This window comes from Eretmochelys imbricata, chromosome 3 (genome assembly GCF_965152235.1).
Source record: "Eretmochelys imbricata isolate rEreImb1 chromosome 3, rEreImb1.hap1, whole genome shotgun sequence".
In the NCBI taxonomy this organism is placed as follows: Eukaryota; Metazoa; Chordata; order Testudines; family Cheloniidae; genus Eretmochelys; species Eretmochelys imbricata.
The window spans coordinates 149,373,107-149,392,151 of record NC_135574.1 but is presented as its reverse complement, the minus strand read 5'-3'; the positions used below and the strand labels follow the sequence as shown (position 1 = coordinate 149,392,151).

Below are 19,045 nucleotides of genomic sequence, written 5' to 3'. Positions count from 1 at the left end.
TCCCCAGGTACAGTTCTTGTTTGTTCCAGCTCAGGTGGTAACTAGAAGATTTCTCATGACTGACAACCCCCTTTGTTCTGTTCCACCCCCTTTTATAGCTTTGGCACAAAGCGGGAATCTTTTATCTCTCTGGATCCCCACCCATCCTTATAAATGGAAAAGCACCAGGTTTAAGATGGATTCCAGTACCAGGTGACACGATCACATGTCCTGTGAGACCCCAAGCCTCCATTCTTTCTGGCCTGACTCACATGAACACAGGAAGGCTTACAAGTAAACAGAGCCATTTACAAGCCATTGTCCTGATTAATGGGAGCCATCAAGATTCTAAACCACCATTAATGGCCCACACTTTGCATAGTTACAATAGGACTTCAGAGTAATAGTTCATATTTCTAGCTTCAGATACAAGAATGATACATTCATACAAATAGGATGAACACACTCGGTAGATTATAAGCTTTGTAATGATACCTTACAAGAGGCCTTTTGCATAAAGCATATTCCAATTACATTATATTTACACTCATTGGCTCAAGGGAGACCTGATAAATGACCTCTAGAAAGCAGTTAAGATCATTCTGATATACACATTCAAATAAATTTGTGCTAAAAAAATTTAAAAGACAGGAGATGTGGTGGTACTCTGGCTTTAATAAAGTGAATAGAAACAACACACAGGATTTGTGCTAATATGGTAGGAAATGCAAGTATTTCAGGATAGCAAGCAGAGACAAACATGGAGCATATTTCCATAAACATATGGAGTGCAACGTCACACCCCCATTAGGATTTAACTCACTGTCTGGTTTGGCAGGGATCTCCTCCTAAGGGTGTCACTGGAGCAGAGCTGCAGAGGAGGCACCAGGCACCCAGGACTTGTTCACGAGGCAGTGGTGGTAGTGCTGACCAATCAGACTCCTCCATTAAAAGGTGACATGAAGACATCCGCCTCCTGGCTTCAATTAGATATCATCTGCTGCCTCCGCCCTTTCTTCTATTTGTGTTGCAGAGTTAATTCTGACAGACACAGCCCTGTCTTTCTCCAGCCATTAATATGCTATTGATTTGCAGCACTCATGACAGCGTTAATGGACACTGATAGTGTATTATTATTTCCATAATCAGCCTCAAGTCGGAGTGAATTTTCCTTTGCAAATGCTCTATCGATATTGTGCCCAGCTTTCTGGCCTTCCGGGGAAGGAGCCAGCCTGATTTGTTTTGTTTAAAGTTTCAGTGGAGCCTCTGGTTTCTATCATTAATCGCTTAATCAATGACACCTGCTGAATAATGAGAGAATGCCTCCCTGGTCCCCCCCACTGCCCCTCCACCCGAAAAACCCCAAACCTTCCTTCACGGCATTTGCCATCCCTTCCCAGAGCAAGTTTTATCCAGGGCTTCATCTTGAAGGTGCATTTTCATGACTATACAAAACTGTCCCTTTGTGCTAGACGCCCCTGCTCCATGTTCGTCTCTGCTTGCTATCCTGAAATGCTTACATTTCCTACAATATTAGTGCAAACCCTGTGTGTTGTTTCTATTCACTTTATTAAAGCCAGAGTACCACCACATCTCCTGTCTTTTAAATTTTTTTAGCACAAATTTATTTGAATGTGTATATCAGAATGATCTTAACTGCTTTCTAGAGGTCATTTATCAGGTCTCCCTTGAGCCAATGGCCATCTAACTTCTATCTTCGCTGGCTCTTATTACTTAGAGGAATGATGTCATTTTCATGTTCTTGCTGCTCTTGTTGCTGCCCTATATCATTTTTTCCTTCAGCCAAGTCTGATCTTGCAGGTAACAATTGCAAATGTCTCCGATTTCATCTATACGCTTGGCCATTACTAGTCATGACATCATAAGATTGAGGTGCGACCTCTTTTGTTACAGTGGCTTTCTGAGCCCAATTTCTACCATTCTAGATATCTGCTCAATCATTTGGTTTCAAATAAGGTAGTTTATGTGATCCTCTATCGTAATCATTCTTTTGATACAAACTTGACTAATATTTATACTTATTCCTTTCCTTATATCCTTTTTGAAAAAGCATAGGTAATCTGTTTCTACATTTCCTGTTACGTAACAACTGTGTAGGTGCTAAACCTTGTCATAATGGCAGTGTTCTATAATTTAACATAAATCAGTTTTGATTTCTTCAGCTTTTGTTAGTAATCTTTTTATTATTTTAACACCATTTTCAACTTGTCCATTATATTGTGGGTAATGTGGACTTGATGTAATATGTCTGAAATATATGCTATGCAAAACTTTTAAACTCTTGACTGTGAAATTGAGATCAATTTTCAGTTATTGCCCTATTGGGAATGCCATGCATTGCAAAAATTGATTTTAATTTTATTAATGACTTATTTGGCACATGTGTTTTCTAGTGTAGATATTTCAGGAAAATGTGAAAAATAATCGAGCTATACTGTATGCGTATCCTTTATATTCAAATAGATCTAAATCTGCTTTAGACCAGGGTCTTAAGTTTTCTTGAATAAATGTCATAGGTTGTTTAGACTGGGCACATCTATATTTTGATATTATCAATGGCTTGTATTCTTTATGAATCTTTATGAATTATGAGTCAGTGTGTCTTCTAGAAGCATTTATTCTTGCACTCTAAATTTACATTTATTTTTGTTAAGCTTCAATCCTGCTTCTTTTGCTCTAGATAATGCTTTAGTTAATCTTCTATCGTGCTCTTTTAAAGTTCTTTCCCATATTCTTATGTCCTCTATGTACCCTTGTGTGCTACCTATGTTTTCAAAAATCTTTTTATTGCTCTATGAAATATGTCTGGAGCTGAACATAAGCCAGAAGGTAATCTTTTAAAACAGTAATGTCCAAAAAGGTGTGTTAAATGTACATAGCAATTGGCTTTCTTGCTCCGTGATATTTGCCAAAATCCATTTGAAGCATCTAAAAAAGAAAAGTATTTTGCTTCTTACACTTGTCCAAATATTTCTTCCTGGTAGGTATTTTAAAATGTTCCCTTTTAGCATACTTAGTTAAGTCTTCTGGATCTAAATATAAATGTAAGTATCCATCTTTCTTTTCTACTGTTACTAATGAATTCACCCACTCAGTTGGCTCTTCCATTCTTTTAATTATATCTAAATTACCTGACCTTTCCAATTCCTTTTGTACCCTACTTCTTAAAGCTAAGGATATTTTTCTAGTTGCATGTATAACTGTTTTTTTTTGTTTCATTTAACTCTATTTTATACACTGTATTCAATTTACCAATTTCAAAACATAGTTCTATAAACTGATGTTCAATTTCCAGTGTTTCAGAATTTTGAATAGTCTGAATTCTACCAGTTAGATCTAGAGAGAAATATGTTTCTAGAAATATCTTGTCCCTTAACTACTACAGATCTTATGTTTTCTCAATTGCCTTTAACTAAGGCCTGTAATTCACTAATACCCATAACCTGATTTTTTTTCACCACTGAAAGATTGTAAATTAATATGTATTTGTTCTTTCTACAGGTTTTACTTTAGACCTCCTATAATTTCTTCTGAAATTACAGTAGCTTGTGCACCTGTATCTATTGCATACAAAATAAATATTCCATTAGAAGATGGTGTAAGTGCCCAATTCTCCTTGTAATTTATAGAGTGACTTGGTTTCAAAATACCCAGAAACCAGTTTTCTTCATTTGTAATGTTAGTTCTGTATTCCTTACTTGATGTCTTCTCTGACACTTTTTTGAATTTTGAACTAAATGTAAATATCTATATCTTTTCAGACTTCTCTGTTTACAAACTTCTGTGAAATTATTCTGTTTCTTGCAGCTATGACAGGTCTGACCATATGCTGGACATTGTCTAGGTTAGTGCCTCCTTCCACATCTAGAACATTCTTTCATATGCTCATATGTTTTAACTTTAACACGCTATAGACTTGTTTGTTTCCTTTTCCTTAACAAGTCTATATTCACATCAATTTGTTTTCTTTCTAAAATCTGCAATCGTTAATTAAGTTCAGCAGTTTGGCAAATTCTCGCTGCTTTTTTCTAGATTTAGATCTGACTCTAACAGTCTCTTTTGTTACACAGATACCTTTTTATACCCATCATCATTTGATTCCTTATCATTGATTTGGATTCTGAAAATTACTTCTTATCTTTAGATCTGTTTAAAAATTATTCAAAAGTCTCTTCCTCCCTTTGATTCCTTGAGTGAAACTGAAATCTTTCAAATGTTTCATTTCTTTTTGGTAAACAGTATTCCTCAAATATTTTTAAAACAAACTCCTAGTTGGCTCATTCTCTAACGTTAAGCTCAAATGAATTAGATAATGAAATTGCTTTTGTACCTGCAGTAGTCAAAAAGATGGCAATCTTTTGTTCATCTTCCTTATGAGTAGATCCGGATGCCCTCAAAAATAAATCAAATTCTTGTGTAAACCTTTTCCAATTTTTCTGCAGCGTTTCTTGACATTTTGAGAAATGTGAGAACTCTTAATTGATCCATCTTATTTCGTTCAAATTTGTTTTCAGTTCTGAGTAACTCTTACCTCCGTTTTTTTAAATTTCTTCCAGATTTTTATCATTTCCTTCACTCCTGTTACCATGTATTGTTTTATGTTCAAGTAATCCACTAGTCTTCTTATTAGTAACAATAATAATGCATAGCTAGTAATTTAACAAACCTTTATTAGATACATAATTAACATAGATTGAGTTGAATTAAGATGCTCTGTGTGTATCAGTCTAACCTAAAACCAACAGCCTTTTCCCACTGTCCTCTCCCACACCCTTTAATTAGATACAATCAAAGCCACAGTAACACCACAGCATGTTACCTAGGTCTTTGTGTATGTTACTGTGCCATGTGTGCAAAGGTCTCTGTGGTTGCTCTGAACTCTGTGGCAAAATTGGGGTAAGACTCTGTCTATTGCTGCCAAAGCAGAGGCTCATACCACTTGAGAATCTTCCTTAGCTGTTAGCAGTATAAGGCTTATGACACACAGTGGAGCAGTTGTGATTCCATCCCGGAGAGGATGGTGATACTCAGACTCTGGGTAGCTGATTACAATACTATCTCAGCAAGAAAAATGGAATGATTTATAAGTTAATTCCAATAAACCTCTACACCCTCCATTTGATGCAACATGTTTTAGGATTTTTCTGCTTCTTTCTTGGCACCAACTGCAAAGCTCATCCACTAGCTGCCTCTTGTGCGAGACAGGAGATGTGAGAGAATATGATTGGCAGCCAGCTGCCTGGCTCTTCAGGGCTTGAGCAGATGGTGCCAATCAGAGTAGAAGTGAGTGTTCAACACTGCCCTCTCCCCACTCCCGTGTTTGCTTTAACTCCAGGGAGATTGACCCAGACAGATCAACAAGGCAGGGAAAGGGCTCTGCCTTCATAGTTTGACCTACTTGCAAAAGAGGATGCTTTATAATCACACAGGATACATAGAGAGTCATGTGACTGGCAAAACTGGTGTCTTGAGTAGTTCTGAAGAACTGTCAATGAGGAGCAGGAGGCTCTGGTCTACAGGGGGCAGCAGGGAGGAGCAAAACAACCCACTTCACACCAGCGGGGGACGGGACTGGAAGCTGTACCTGACGTGTGGATTTTTGGTGCTGAATTAACAGCTTTGGGGGCTGAAGTTCTTTATCCAAGGAGGTAACCTTAGGACAGTACAGCGAAGGTGGGGGCAGGGCAGCACAGTGTGTAAGGATGAGTTGTCCCCCCAGTCCCCATGTGAAGCACCCTCAGATCTTTCCTGGGATCTGTGTTTAGGAGTGGACGGTGTGCTGCGGAGGAGCTGAGCTGATGACACTTGTGGTCTCCTACTCAGAGACAATGGAGTGTGTAACCTATCCATTTTCTCTGGCCTGAACGGCTATCCAGGGTGAATGGATGCAGGTTTGCTGCTGTTAGGCTTGCTCCTGAGCCTAAGGCTGCTTGTATGGATTTTTCTATCCTTTTTAGAACAAGAATATTGAATATCTGGGCTGAGGAGCAGACTGCAGAGGGAAGTGCACCCAACAATAGCCCATGGAGACGAGAAAACAAAAGGGCAGGTCACATTTGCTCACCTGGCTGATGTAACTAAGAGCCTGAGGGGATTTTGTGTAAAATCTGTGAAGAACAGCTTATAACGTAAGCCTCGCTCAGAGCACAGCAGACCTGACAAACTCAGCCCCAAGGGAGCTGACTCCAAGCCGACACTGCACTGAACTGCCTTGGGCCAAACCAGTAGGAACCATTCTGAGCAGGTCTTAGCTGAGAGTCATCTCCTGGCAGGCTGTGCTGGCATTGTTATAAACTCAGCCCAGCGGGAGAAGACTCCCAGCTCAAAGAAGTTCCTGCCGGGGGAGGCTTCCTTTTGGTACAGCTGACAGAACTCCTGGGCTTGGACCCAGCTCCGATTTCTCTTTGGAGCTTAAGCTGTGGGGCCCCACTCACTTGTCTGGTACAAGATGAGGGACTTGGATAAAACTTCAGCCTCTTCAGTGTCCGGACCCCAGCCAGCTGACCCAGTAGGTTCTCTCCTCCAGGTTGGTTTTAGGGCCCTGTCATGAAATAGAGTCTGGAGGGAAAATGTTGACCTAATATGAGGAAGTGTGGCGTTCTTCCCATTAAGTTGTATGGTCTGAGTAGTACATGGCCTTGAGTGCACCCTGGGTGTCTTTCTTCTGCTGCCCCAGCCCTCACTACTCTGTTGCCTCCATCATTGTACTATCTGAGCCTCGTAAACATAAATGGATTGATCCCCACAACCCCCTCTGTGAAATAAGGAAGCAATGTCATCCCCTTTTTATAGCTGGGGAACCAGGGCACTGAGAGATTAAATCCCTTGCCCAAAGTTACACAAGTAGTGTGGCAGAGCAGAGAACGGGACCCAGATCTCCTGAGTCCCAGGCTGCTGCCTTCCCCACAAGACCATTTCTCTCTCCTCTGCTACTTATTATTAACACAATTGACCTCTAAAGAGCAGGTGTCTCATAAACTTCCCACATTATGGTGATAACATTGTACAGTACATTGCACTGGCATAAAGTTATTTTATCCTCTCGAATTTCCTTTCACTTTAATGTGTAAATATATCAAGTGAAAGGCTAGTTTGAAATCTCAGTGCAGAGGCCAAGCGCCCTGTGGGCCAGGCCTTTCAAGAGTGGGAAATATTAGGATGTGCTTTGCTTCGGTCATTGAAAAGTAGACTGAAAGCCTTGGAGAAAAGACTAGGGATACAATCCTGCCCCCGCCTCCAGCACACATTGGAGCGCTTCCTTTTCTGCCTCATGTGGTTCTTTGCATTTTGCACACTCAGAGAGGCATCCAGGTTTAGGGAAATCCACCAAAATAGATTGTGTCTCCCCAGGGCTCATACTTTATGGGACTCTCACAGGGATGACTGCTTCAGTCCCAAGCATCAGCCCCCTTGCCTCACAGTCTGATCTTCCTGTTCCTAACAGGAGAAAGTGGCTTCCACAAAGCTTGTTTATTGTGACAGATGCAGTCCCACTACCTGAGGAGGGAGGTATTCCTGTCTACTGTACTGGGGACCTGTAACCTTTCTGTGAGCTAAAAAACCCCATGGGACCCAGGATGATGTGAAATAATAATATTCCTTCCATGTGTGCACCTTGCAAATGTAATTAATCCTCATCATACCATTTTACAGAGGGACAAAGTGACTTTTCCAAGACCATACAGCACATCCCAGCAGAGTTGAGATCAGAACCCAGATCTCACAGCTTCTAATTCTGTGATTTAACCACTAGGATATCTTTCCTGCAAAACACTGAGAGTAGAGTTTGTCCTTGGCTATCTCCCTGCTGTCTCACTGAAGTCAAGACATAACTGATGGCAAAGTTTTTTCTCTGATTAGATTCCCATTATGTGGTAGCCAAGTGCTTTCACAAGCCGTCTGCAGATGGTACAGCTGGTTTTCTGAACTCTCCTTTTAGAGACCTGGGCTCAAACTGGGTTTAGAGGACAGATGAAATGACTGTTGTTGTTGCTGGAGACTCAGTGCTGTTACTGCAGGAGAGAGTCTACTGCTTTGTTTGGACCAGGGTTTATCAGCAGCAGTGGTTCACTCTCCCAAGGGCCCCTCTCTGTGATCGGGGGAAGGGGTCCTGCTGCAAAGAGGCTCAACCAGGGGCAGCAGAAGCTTCCTAACCGTGCCGGGGGGGGGGTGCACTGGTGCTCAACAGTGCCCCTCCCATGCTGCCCCTTCTCCCTGAGGCCCTGCCCCTCTTTCCCCCCCGTGTTTCGTCCTTATGGCTGGTAAAAAGTGGGAGAACCATGGCCCCCTGCTCCAGCACCCCTTGGCTCAACCAAGTTACTGATTCTTACCAATAAAGCTAAAAATATAGTCTTGCTTCTGAGCTCTATGGAAACCCACTGGACTAGAGAGAGCTCTGTGGAGCGACAGAGGACAGGGAACATGTCTTAGGGACCGTGTACACATGGAAATGTACCAGCATAATTTTATCACTATAGTTACCAGTATAACTCCCCCGTGGGCACTCTGTTCCAGAATGAGTGCTTTTTTCTAATTTATCTTATATCACTTCCAGAGCAACATAAACTAACCTGAAAAAGGCACTTTTATTCCAGAGTGTTTCCACATGGGAAGTTATACCGGTATAACTGTGCTGATAAAATTCCCCACGTAGACTAGCCCATGGAGGCTGTCTTGGAGATAGGGCTGGCAGGAGGGAAATGGTTAATCAGAGAGGAGCAAAAAAAGCGGAGACTTCAGTGGGGCATTAACCAAAGAGAAGACAGCCACAGAAATTAGAAGATCTAAAGCAAGCTGGACTATACAGTAAGCAGGGTGCACAGAGGAATTTAGGGAAACATTTAAGTTAACAAGACAGAAGCTGAGCTATTACCACAAGCTAAAGAGCTCCGAGACGGGAAGAGTCTGTGGGAATGCAGGCAGCCCAGCTTCAAGGAGAGAACTCGGGATGAGATTGGGGCTGGAGGGGTGTCTCTGTTTTAATCAGCAGTGGAGATTCCTCCCGAATCCAGAATTGGGCACAATCAGTGTGACTGATAGTCGGTGCTGCAGAGGCAGGATTGAGGTGCCCTGGCACGTCTGGAGCTGGGGATGGGGGCCCAGGACTGGAATAGCAGAGCAAAGGACTTCTGGTCAGCACTGAGGGGACATGGCAGAGCTGTGTGTGAGAAGATTGCACCACCTTTTCTTACCCCTCACTAGCCATAGTGCTAGCTTACCCTTACAGATACCAAGCCCTTTCTGTTTTTTAAAGTGCTTCCACTTTCTCCCCTCTCCCGACATGGTTAGCGAATAATAATCCCCCATCCTTTCAGGAAAGGCAAGTCTCTCATCTGCTCAGTCATATCAATGTAGCTTTGTATCCTGGTTTCAGTGTTTTAGTTTTTAATGATAAGACTCTTGTGAGAGCTATCCCAGGAGATCTCTCCAGACGCTATAGGTAGGAGGGGGAAGGAGCGGCAGAGATGAGCGTCCATATATTTGCTATAATATTATTCCAATAAGTGCATTGATTCTATTAGCTCACAGTTGATTGGACAATACTTATCTGATGATCCTGCAAATAAATTGCCATTGAACTGGACTGAGAGAGGAGAGAAGATGATAGAGGGGGCATGATCACCCAGCATGCAGACCCATTCCAGCACTGCAGCCTTCACCTTTGATGTGTTTTATAAATGGTCACCTGTTGGAACACGGTAGCCAGTCATTGAAATGCAACCCTCCTTCCCAGTTGGGGGTGAGAGCCTCCGCTATTATAAATTAGCGTAGTTTGGGTAAAGGCAATGGAGCTGCCCCAACTTACATCAACTTTGGTCTCAGTAACACAACTGCAACCCCGCTTTTCCACTGTCCAAGCCCAACCTGGCCTGGGCCTCTGCTGCTAGTGAATACGGAGCTGGCTGTTTAGAGCTGCACAAAGCAGTGCTTTCATTTAGCACTGGCTAAAAATATTTTGATTTTTCAACCCTGGTGGTTGCACGGTGACGGGATCTGTGGCTTACTCAAAAAGTCCCTGCACCTCAGCAAACTTTGTGCCAAAGCTGGTATTTAACTCTGCCTGTGTAACGGGGTTTCCTTGCAAACCCTGTGCTTGGTTTGGAGAGTTTTTATAAAATTCTTTGCTTTAAGCCCTTTCTTTGTTTCCCTCTCAAAGTTGTCCTGTATTGAATTACACTGGGGGTGGTAGGGCTGAGGGGCTGAATTCACAGGGACGTGCTGCAGCAGGAAGGAGACATGCCCCACTGAACTAGTAACATCTGCAGGTTTATCTATGCCTTAAAGTTAGGCTGCAGTTTTCTCTCTGGCCAAGCACTGGTATCCAATGGGCATGCGCACAGTCACATACAACACTCCCCAGCTGCTGCAGTGATCATGAGCGCTCTCAGCATGTGGACCGGATGGTTGTTGATGCAGGTCCTCTCAAGCCAGATTTTTTATATATTCCCCCTTATTACTTGTAGAAATGGCTCCTGTTCTTGTTGATCAGGACTGACTGTTAGGGTTTGGGGTGAGGCATTGGTTTGCTTAAGGAATTGGTAATAGGATATGGAACCTTTCACCTTCACTTCCCTCTTTGTGGGGGGTTGGGGACCAAAAATCTTTCCTTTCAGATGCTGCTGCATTGGCCTCCATGAAAAGCGTTGGTGGTCTCGGTTCAGTTCCTAGTGTTGTCACTAATTGGCCCTTGTTGGAGTCTCAGCAGAAATCTCAAGGATTTAAGGAGCCACAAAAAATGAAGTCCTCTCTCACCCCTAGAGGAGGATCCCTCTAGAACAGGGCTAAGGCATGTTGATGGGACAGCATGGGGGAGACTTGTACCTACCGTGGCCTGTGCTGTAACCTGTTCTGGGGATAAGTACTAATAGCCAGTGCTTATACAGCAATGCAGAGCCCTTTGGAGTGACTGGCTGATTAACTCCCATAACCTCACTGCAAGGTAAATCACAATCATAATCCCTCTTCTACAGGCACAGAGCGCTCCTGATTTGACCAGGTCACACAGCCAGTCCCGGACAACGCTCCTTCTCAGAGCTAGGAATATAGTTCAGAAGTTCCTGGTTCCTATGGATCCCTAGCTTACATTATCTCTCGGAGAGGGGCAGTGTACTCTAGTCTTCAGTCTCCAGAGCTGCTAATCCTAGTTTCTTCCCCTAGATTAAATTCACTGTTGCCAGGGGAGGGAGGAAATTCCCCAGTTTTCAGAGCAATGATGCCCTTGCCTCTCCAGTCTTGCTTTCACCTTCTGCAGCCCAGCAGAGGTTGCGTTGCTCCTGGGGCGAGGTGTGGCAAGTCCAACAGCTTTGTGAGGACTTGGATTCCACCTATACTTTGCTGGCATTCCTTTTTCTAATTAGTTCTCTCTTTCCCAGCTCCAGCTCAGGCCCAGATCATCCATGCTGGGCAGGCCTGTGTGGTGAAGGAAGATAACATCAGTGAACGAGTGTACACTATCCGGGAGGGCGACACGCTGGTCTTGCAGTGTCTGGTCACCGGACACCCACGACCACAGGTAACCTTTCTGTAATGCCAGTCACCCTCACCCCTGTGGTTCTCTGTTGGGTTCACTCTAATCTTGCCTCGTAGAGGAGACATTGGGGGTGGTTGGAGGACACCATTCCCCACGACCTTCACTCTTCTACATTTTTGGAGGTAGGTTCCTCTCCTCTCTTTCTCTCCTGGCTTCCTGGGCAGCAGCTGTAACAAAAGAAAGGAAGGGCTGAGGAGCAGAGACACTGGATGAGTTGGTGTCCTCTGGAGCTAGGGCTGCAGCCTACAACGAGGCTAGAAGTCCTACCACTGTGCAGCATATGGAGATTCCCCTGTGGCTCGAGTACTCATGGGAACTGTGTTTTGGGAGCAACAGGACTTGAGGTGAAATATTGCCCAGTTCTGCCTGTGTTTCTGTATATTGGTAGCACAAGGCTCTCTCCAGAGCGCCTACCATTCTAATGGGCCAGAATGAACTAAAAACATGGGCTGTGTTGAATTCAGGGTGGTGTAGGTAACACTAGAGACTCCAATCCTCTCTCCACAGGACAGGCACAGCTTGGACAGGGGTAGCACAAGCTTCCCCTTCACACCTCACCAACGTAGGAGTGGAATCGAACCTTTATGGCCTGTTCAGCCTTGGCCTCTTGGACCAGGCCAGCAAAGGGGATCATTCAGTTTGGGTAACATTGCGGGAGGGGTATTTTTCTGATGTGGACACTTGTCCACGATGACCTGGACTGGGACCCATCAACTCATTTCATACGGTGGATGCCAAGCAGCTGCCAGTGGTGGTAATTTTTGATTGCCGCTGTCCAGAGCTGGATTCAGACACATGCCGTAGAGGTGAGAGGACTGCAGGGAAATTCTTACATAGCAGCTGGTGTGTGTAAATGACCCCACAGCATGGGTAAAACTGTGGCTAAACTTGGGCCTTCGGGGCCAGAATAAACCCTGGGGAGTGAGCTACACTGGGAATGAAGCTCTCCAGGGGAGGGTTATAAGAGGGTTAGTGAGAAGTTCAGCAGTTCCTGCTGCCCCTGCAGCAGCCTTGCCAGCCGTAGGCACTGATGCTGCTAAGCTGTAGTTCTGTGTGTGCCAGTCACCCCTTCCCTGCACTAACTGACCAGGTGCTACATGTCTCTAGGGCCTTGGCTGCTAGGAAATGACAAAGGGGAGAGAGCAGCTCAGCCAAGGAATTCAAGTTAGAATTAGCCAACAAAATGTCTTTTAAAAACCAAAAAGATGGAGACAGTTTGAGCCAGGATGTCGGGCAGCCGGGCCACTCAACAGAGCCTCTCAGGTATCATTGTGGAGGATCACCTAGCCTAGGCACTTGGGCACACTGATCATATCCACAGTGGTCAGATCCTGGGTGTGCAGAATAGAGGCATGGAGAGAGAACTGGTGCCCATTCTGCCTGGGAGCATGTAGAGCTTGCAGGCTTTGTGCAGCTCATGGGCGCTCTGAGCCAGGCAGGACTGAGAACAATGATGTACCATTGGTGCACACAGAACACTGCTGCACAAGAAGCTGTGGCATCCCCAGAATCTGTTTGTGTGTAACACTAGCACGTGCAGAGCCCAGGTGTGCACACGGGACACTGGCGTGTGTGTCCAAAGAGGGCAGGCAGACATGGAACACTGGCTTACACGGAGCTATGCCCACATCCCAGCTGTCTCTTAACCCCACTCCCACGCATGCTCTCCCCCATTTCCCCCACTACTCCAAATCAAAGCTCTTCTCTTAGCCTTTGTCTAATCTTTTCCCTCCCTTTCTTCCAGTTACTCACTAAAGCTTTAACGTGTAGCCCAGATATTTAAACGAGGTTGAAATGAAAAGGCTGGGGAAAGATTAAAGAGCTGACTGAAGCGGCTGTGCAAACAAGAGCCTCTGAGATTTGGGGCCCTAAAACGATCTCAGCATAAGCCTACTAAGGTTAAAGGAATCCATCACAGACGGCCATTAGCTGAGCAAATCTGCCCAGCAGGGGAGTGGACTGTAGAATCCTGCCATCTCTAGAGCAATGGCTCCAGTTCAGCCCCATGTCTACTGGTGGTGGGCATGGACCAAGGTGCCCGCTCCCCTCCAGCAGTTCTGCCTAGCGTGAGGTCAGTCATGAATGAATGTCCTTTTACCGTCTGCTTTGTGTTCAGTGCAAAATGATCTGGTGGATCTCAACCCAGCTGCTAGGGGCTAGGTGTCCAGATTGCCGGAAGCCACCATAGCAACTGGTGCTTCGGGGATTACGGTATTGCAGTCAAAGGCATAAGAACATAAGAATGGCCATACTGGGTCAGACCAAAGGTCCATCCAGCCCAATATCCTGCTTGCCGACAGTGGCCAATACCAGGTGCCCCAGAGGGAATGAACCTAACAGGTAATGGTCAAGTGATCTCTCTCCTGCCAGCCATCTCCACCTTCTGGCAGACAGAGGCTAGGGACACCATTCCTTACCCATCCTGGCTAATAGCCATTAATGGACTTAACCTCCACAAATTTATCCAGTTCACTTTTAAACCCTGTTGTAGTCCTAGCCTTCACAACCTCCTCAGGCAATGAGTTCCACAGGTTGACTGTGCGCTGAGTGAAGAAGAACTTCCTTTTATTTGTGTTAAACCTGCTGCCCATTAATTTCATTTGGTGGCCCCTAGTTCTTATATTATGGGAACAAGTAAATAACTTTTCCATAGGTGCTGGAAGTAGGGGTGCTGGGGGTTGTGCCGCACCCCCTGGTTTGAAGTAGTTTCCATCCTATACAGGGTTTACAGGTTGGTTCAATGGCTCTCAGAACCCCCCCTATACAAATTGTTTCAGCACCCCGGTCAAAGGTGTGACTGTGCCGTGTGTAGATATACCCTAGCTAGCTTGAAAAGCAATAGGAATGAATCTGCAGCAGCATGCGTGGCAGCTCAGGCTAGTCACTCAGGTACATACCTGGAGTCCTGGGTGGGCTTGTACTGAATGTGCGGCCATGCCTTCACAAATATTGTTGTTCAAGCTACCTAGGTCAAAGCTGCCTCAGGTATGTGTACAAGTGCTGCAGTCACGCCTCTGGCTGCAGTGTAGCTATACCCTGAGAGCAGAGGCAGCCACCAAAGGACACTGAGAGGCAAATGAACAAGCGGGCCCTGGGCAGTGACCTCCTTTCATGCTCTCTGGGTTGGGGTAGGGGGAAGCTTGCACCGCTGCTGCCTGTGCTGTACCTTTTATGGGATATACAGATACGACTTCAGCCTCTTGGGGCACGTTTCTCCAGCCCCTCCGTTCACTGTGAAATGACCGACAAATCTGCAGGTGGTGTTTGAAGACTAAACATGTAACAAAAATGAATTCTGAGGTGCTCTTTTTCTTTTATTAAAGTGTGTTTACTACAAAAGAGAGACTTACAAAAATAACCACTGGTGGGGCCCCCTCCAGAGAGGGAGACAACAGGCTAACAGCAGTAGCTGCACTTCTCACTTTGGAAGCCAAACAGATGAAATATCCCCATTCATAGAATCACTGAAATGTAGGGCTGGAAGGATCTTGAGAGGTCATCAAGTCCAGCCCCCTGTGCTGAGGCAGGAACAAGTGAACCTAGAATATCCCTGACAGGTGTGTATCTAACCTTTTCTTAAAAATCTCCAATGACGGGGATTCCACAACCTCCCTTGGAAGCCTATTCCAGCACTTAACTACCCTTATAGTTAGAAAGCTTTTCCTAGTATCTAACCTACATCTCTCAGGCTGCAGATTGAGCCCATTACTTCTTGTCCTACCTTCAGCAGACATGGAGAACAATTGATCACTGTCCTCTTTATAAAAGTCCTTAATATGTTTGAAGACAGTTAGGTCCCCCGTCATGTCATCCTGAGACTAAACATGCCCAGTTTTTTAACCTTTCCTCGAAGGTCAAGTTTTCTATATTTATCAATAATTTTTTTTGCTCTTCTCTGGATTCTCTCCAGTTTTTCCTCACCCTTTCCTAGAGTATGGCACACAGAATAGGCACAGTATTCCAGGCCCCACCAGTGCCAAGGAGAGTGAAATCATTACCTTCCATGTCTTCCATATGACACTTCTGTTAATACATCTCAAAATATGTATCTTTTTTCTCAACTGCATCACATTGTTAACTCATCTATTCAACCTGTGATCCACAATAACCCCTTTTCAGCAGTTCTGCTGCCTAGCCAGCTACTCCCCATTTTGTAGCTGGGCATTTGGTTTTTTCCCCTTCCTAGATGTAGTACTTTGTACTTATCTTTTACGAGTTTCATCTTGTTGAATTCTGATCAATTCTCTCATTTGTCAAGCTCATTTTAAATTCTAATTCTGTCTTCTAGAGTGCTTACAACCCCTCCGAACTTTGTGTCTGCCTCAAATTTTATAAGCATATTCTCCACTCCATTATTCAAGTTTTTTAATGAAAATATTGAATAGTATTTGGACCAAGACTGACCCCTGCAGAACCCCAGTAGATTCGCTCTCCCAGTTTGACAGCAAACCATTGATAACTACTCTTTGAGTATGGTCTTCCAACCAGCTGTGCACCTGCCTTATATTAGTTTCATCTAGACAACATTTCCCTACATTGCTTATCAGAATGTCATGTGGAACTGCATCAAAAGCCTTACTAAAATCAAGATATACCATGTCTACTGCTTTCCCCCAACCACTAAGCCAGTAACCCTGTCAAAGAAGTAAATCAAGCTGGTTTGGCATGATTTGTTCTTGACATAGCTATTCCTTATAACCCTATTATCCTCTAGGTGCTTACAAATTGATAGATTGATTAATAATTTGTTCCAGTAAATTTCCAGGTATAGAAGTTTAGGCTAACTAGTCTATAATGCCCCGGTCCCCTTAGTTCCTCTTTTTAAAGATGGTTAACTATGTTTGCTTTTCTCCAGTCCTCTGGCATTCACCCATCCCTGATGAATTCTTGAAAATCATTGTTAACAGTTCTGAGATTGCTTCAGCTAGTTCCTTAAATACCTTAGGATGAATTTCATCAGGCCCTATCGACTTGAATACAGTACTTCTAACTTATCCTGATATTCTTTAACGTGTTCTTTCCCTGTTTTGCCTTGTGTTCCTTTCCCCTTGTTGTTAATATTTAATTGTATGGAGTATCTGGTCACCATTAGTGAAGACTGAAGCAAAATAGGCATTAAATAACTCAGCCTTCTTGATGTCATCAGTTATTAGCTCTTCTTCCCAGCCAAGTAGAGGACCTACACTTTCCTAGGTCTTTCTCTTGCTTTTAATCTATTTAAAGAACCTCTTCATATTGCCTTTTATGTCCATTGCCAGGTGTAACTCATTTTGTGCCTGACGCCTGGTCTGCACTAAAAAGTTAGGGTGACCCAGCTACATCGCTCAGGGGTGTGAAAAATCCACACTCGTGAGCTACATAGTTAAGCTGAACTAACCCCAGTGTAGACAATGCTAGTTCGATGGAAGAATTAGGTAGTGTCCGCATGGAAGCGCTTAAACAGCATTACTGTTACAATGGCACAGTTGCAGCGTTTCAAGCGTAGACAAGCCCTTTAGCCTTTCTGATTTTGTCCCTACCTGCTTGCGCTGTCCTTTTGCACTCCTCCTTAACAGTTCATCTATGTTTCCACTTTTTGTAGGATTCCTTTATAATTTTTCAGGTACTTTTTAAAGAGCTTCTGATGGAGCCATATTGGCCTACTACTATTCTTCTCATCTTTCCTTTGCATCAGAATAGTTTGCAGTTGTGCCTTTTAATATTGTCTCCTTGAGAAACTACCAGCTCTCCTGAATTCCTTTATCCCCTAGATTTTCTGCCGATGGGACCTTACCTACCAGTTCTTTGAGTGTGTTAAAATTTGCTTTTTTGAAGTCCATTGTTTTGTTCACTCCTTTCTTTTGTTAGAGTCATGCAATCAGTCATTCCATGATCACTTTCATTCAAATTGCCTTCAGATTCGCAACCAATTCTTCCCTCTTAGTGTGCATCAAGTCTAAACTGGCCGTCCTTCTGGTTACTTCCTCCACTTTCTGAAACAAATGGTTGTCACCAGTACATTCCAAAAAGTTACTGGAAATGTGTTCTGCTGTATTACTTTTCCAAGGGATGTCTGGGTAGTGAAAGTCCCCCATTACTACGAGGTCTTTGTGTTCTGGAGATTTGCTATATGTTCTGTATGTTTATTTGTTCTCCATTATCTGGAGAATGATGAAAAGGTGCCAAGTGAAGTGGTGATAATAGCTTTGTAGCCATGAGCTAGTTGCCTGAAAGGCCCCCCCCCTCCTGGCCACGTACGCTCGGCTTGCAAGCCAGTTTCTGCCCTCCAAGGATTGGCACAGAAAGCCCTGTGTGTGCGAGCACTAAGCAAACTGGGTTTGGCAAAGGTTTTGTGCAGGAGTGAGCAAACGCAATGCACGTTTGAGAATAGTAGAGGGAGTTTAATGGCAGGGGAACACACAGCAAGATGGGAGGAGCTGTTACATTTCGGGGTCACTGCAGGGCACAAGTGTGTTGGGGGTTGGTGATGGGCAGGTGCAGCCATCTGGCAGGGACATTTTGGGATCAGCTGCTAGACCTGCCTAGGTTCCAGTGAACATAGCTGTGCCTGACTGTGTGGGCAAAGGGTGGGGAGTGTTGCCTTCTCAGATGAGGGGCACAAAGGTGAGTGCTGCTGTAATCTGAGGTCTTAAAGCTGTGTCCACAGCTCTGAGTCCATCTGTGTGGCCTTTTGCTGTGTTTGCCTCCCTCCCTCTCCTATTCCCCTGCAGGTGAGGTGGACCAAAACTGCTGGTAGTGCCTCGGACAAATTCCAGGAGACATCGGTGTTTAACGAGACCCTTCGGATTGAGAAGATCCAGAGGCTGCAGGGAGGCCGCTATTACTGTAAAGCAGAGAATGGGGTTGGGGTCCCTGCCATCAAGTCCATTCGAGTAGATGTGCAGTGTAAGTCATTTAGCGGCAGCCCAGAGCATCCCACAGCTCTATTGCGTGTCTATAACTAACTGTGTGACCAGTAGGACTCTACATGAACCTAGAACCATGCTCACCCCCTTAGGGACAAAGGGACCAAAGTGGTACCTCCGGAACACACTTCCCCCTGGGATGTTATACCCTTTGTGGGGCAAGATGACTTTGCCTGTCTAAGCCAACTCCTCTCAGCCAAGGGACCATGATCCCCCCAAGGGTCCCCAGTGGTTGTCTGGGGTGGTGAGGGTGTTTGGCTTCTGTTCCCTTTCATTTTTCTCCTTTTTGACATTGACTTGCTCTCCACTCCAAACTGGATCCACCTCAGATGCCTGGAACACCTCAGAAACCATTGCACTGATTCCCACTGTGCCTCATCTGAAGCACTGTCAGAACAGAGCAAAGGATTCTGGGATGCCCCCAAGGAGGCTGAATTGTGAATGGCTAAATAAGGGGTGAGCATAGGAGGGAAGCCAAGAATCCCTCAATTTAAGCCATAAAGGAAGAGATATAATCTGAAATTCCTCTGGGCTTTTATTGCTCTACCTGGGTCTCTCTCACCTTTGAGATTCCAGTTATTACCCCTTGTAGGGGGCAACATTTATACAT

The 19,045-nt window shown here is 44.5% G+C and overlaps 1 protein-coding gene across 1 annotated transcript in view; it reads left to right on the top strand.

Annotated features, from left to right (window-relative positions):
- Positions 1-19,045, top strand: part of MDGA1 (MAM domain containing glycosylphosphatidylinositol anchor 1) — a 188,255-nt gene that overhangs the window by 52,394 nt on the left and 116,816 nt on the right. Inside the window, exons 2-3 of the mRNA XM_077811908.1 lie at positions 11,373-11,512; positions 18,241-18,415. Coding sequence (XP_077668034.1) covers positions 11,373-11,512; positions 18,241-18,415 — 315 coding nt within the window. The remainder of the gene's footprint in view (positions 1-11,372; positions 11,513-18,240; positions 18,416-19,045) is intronic.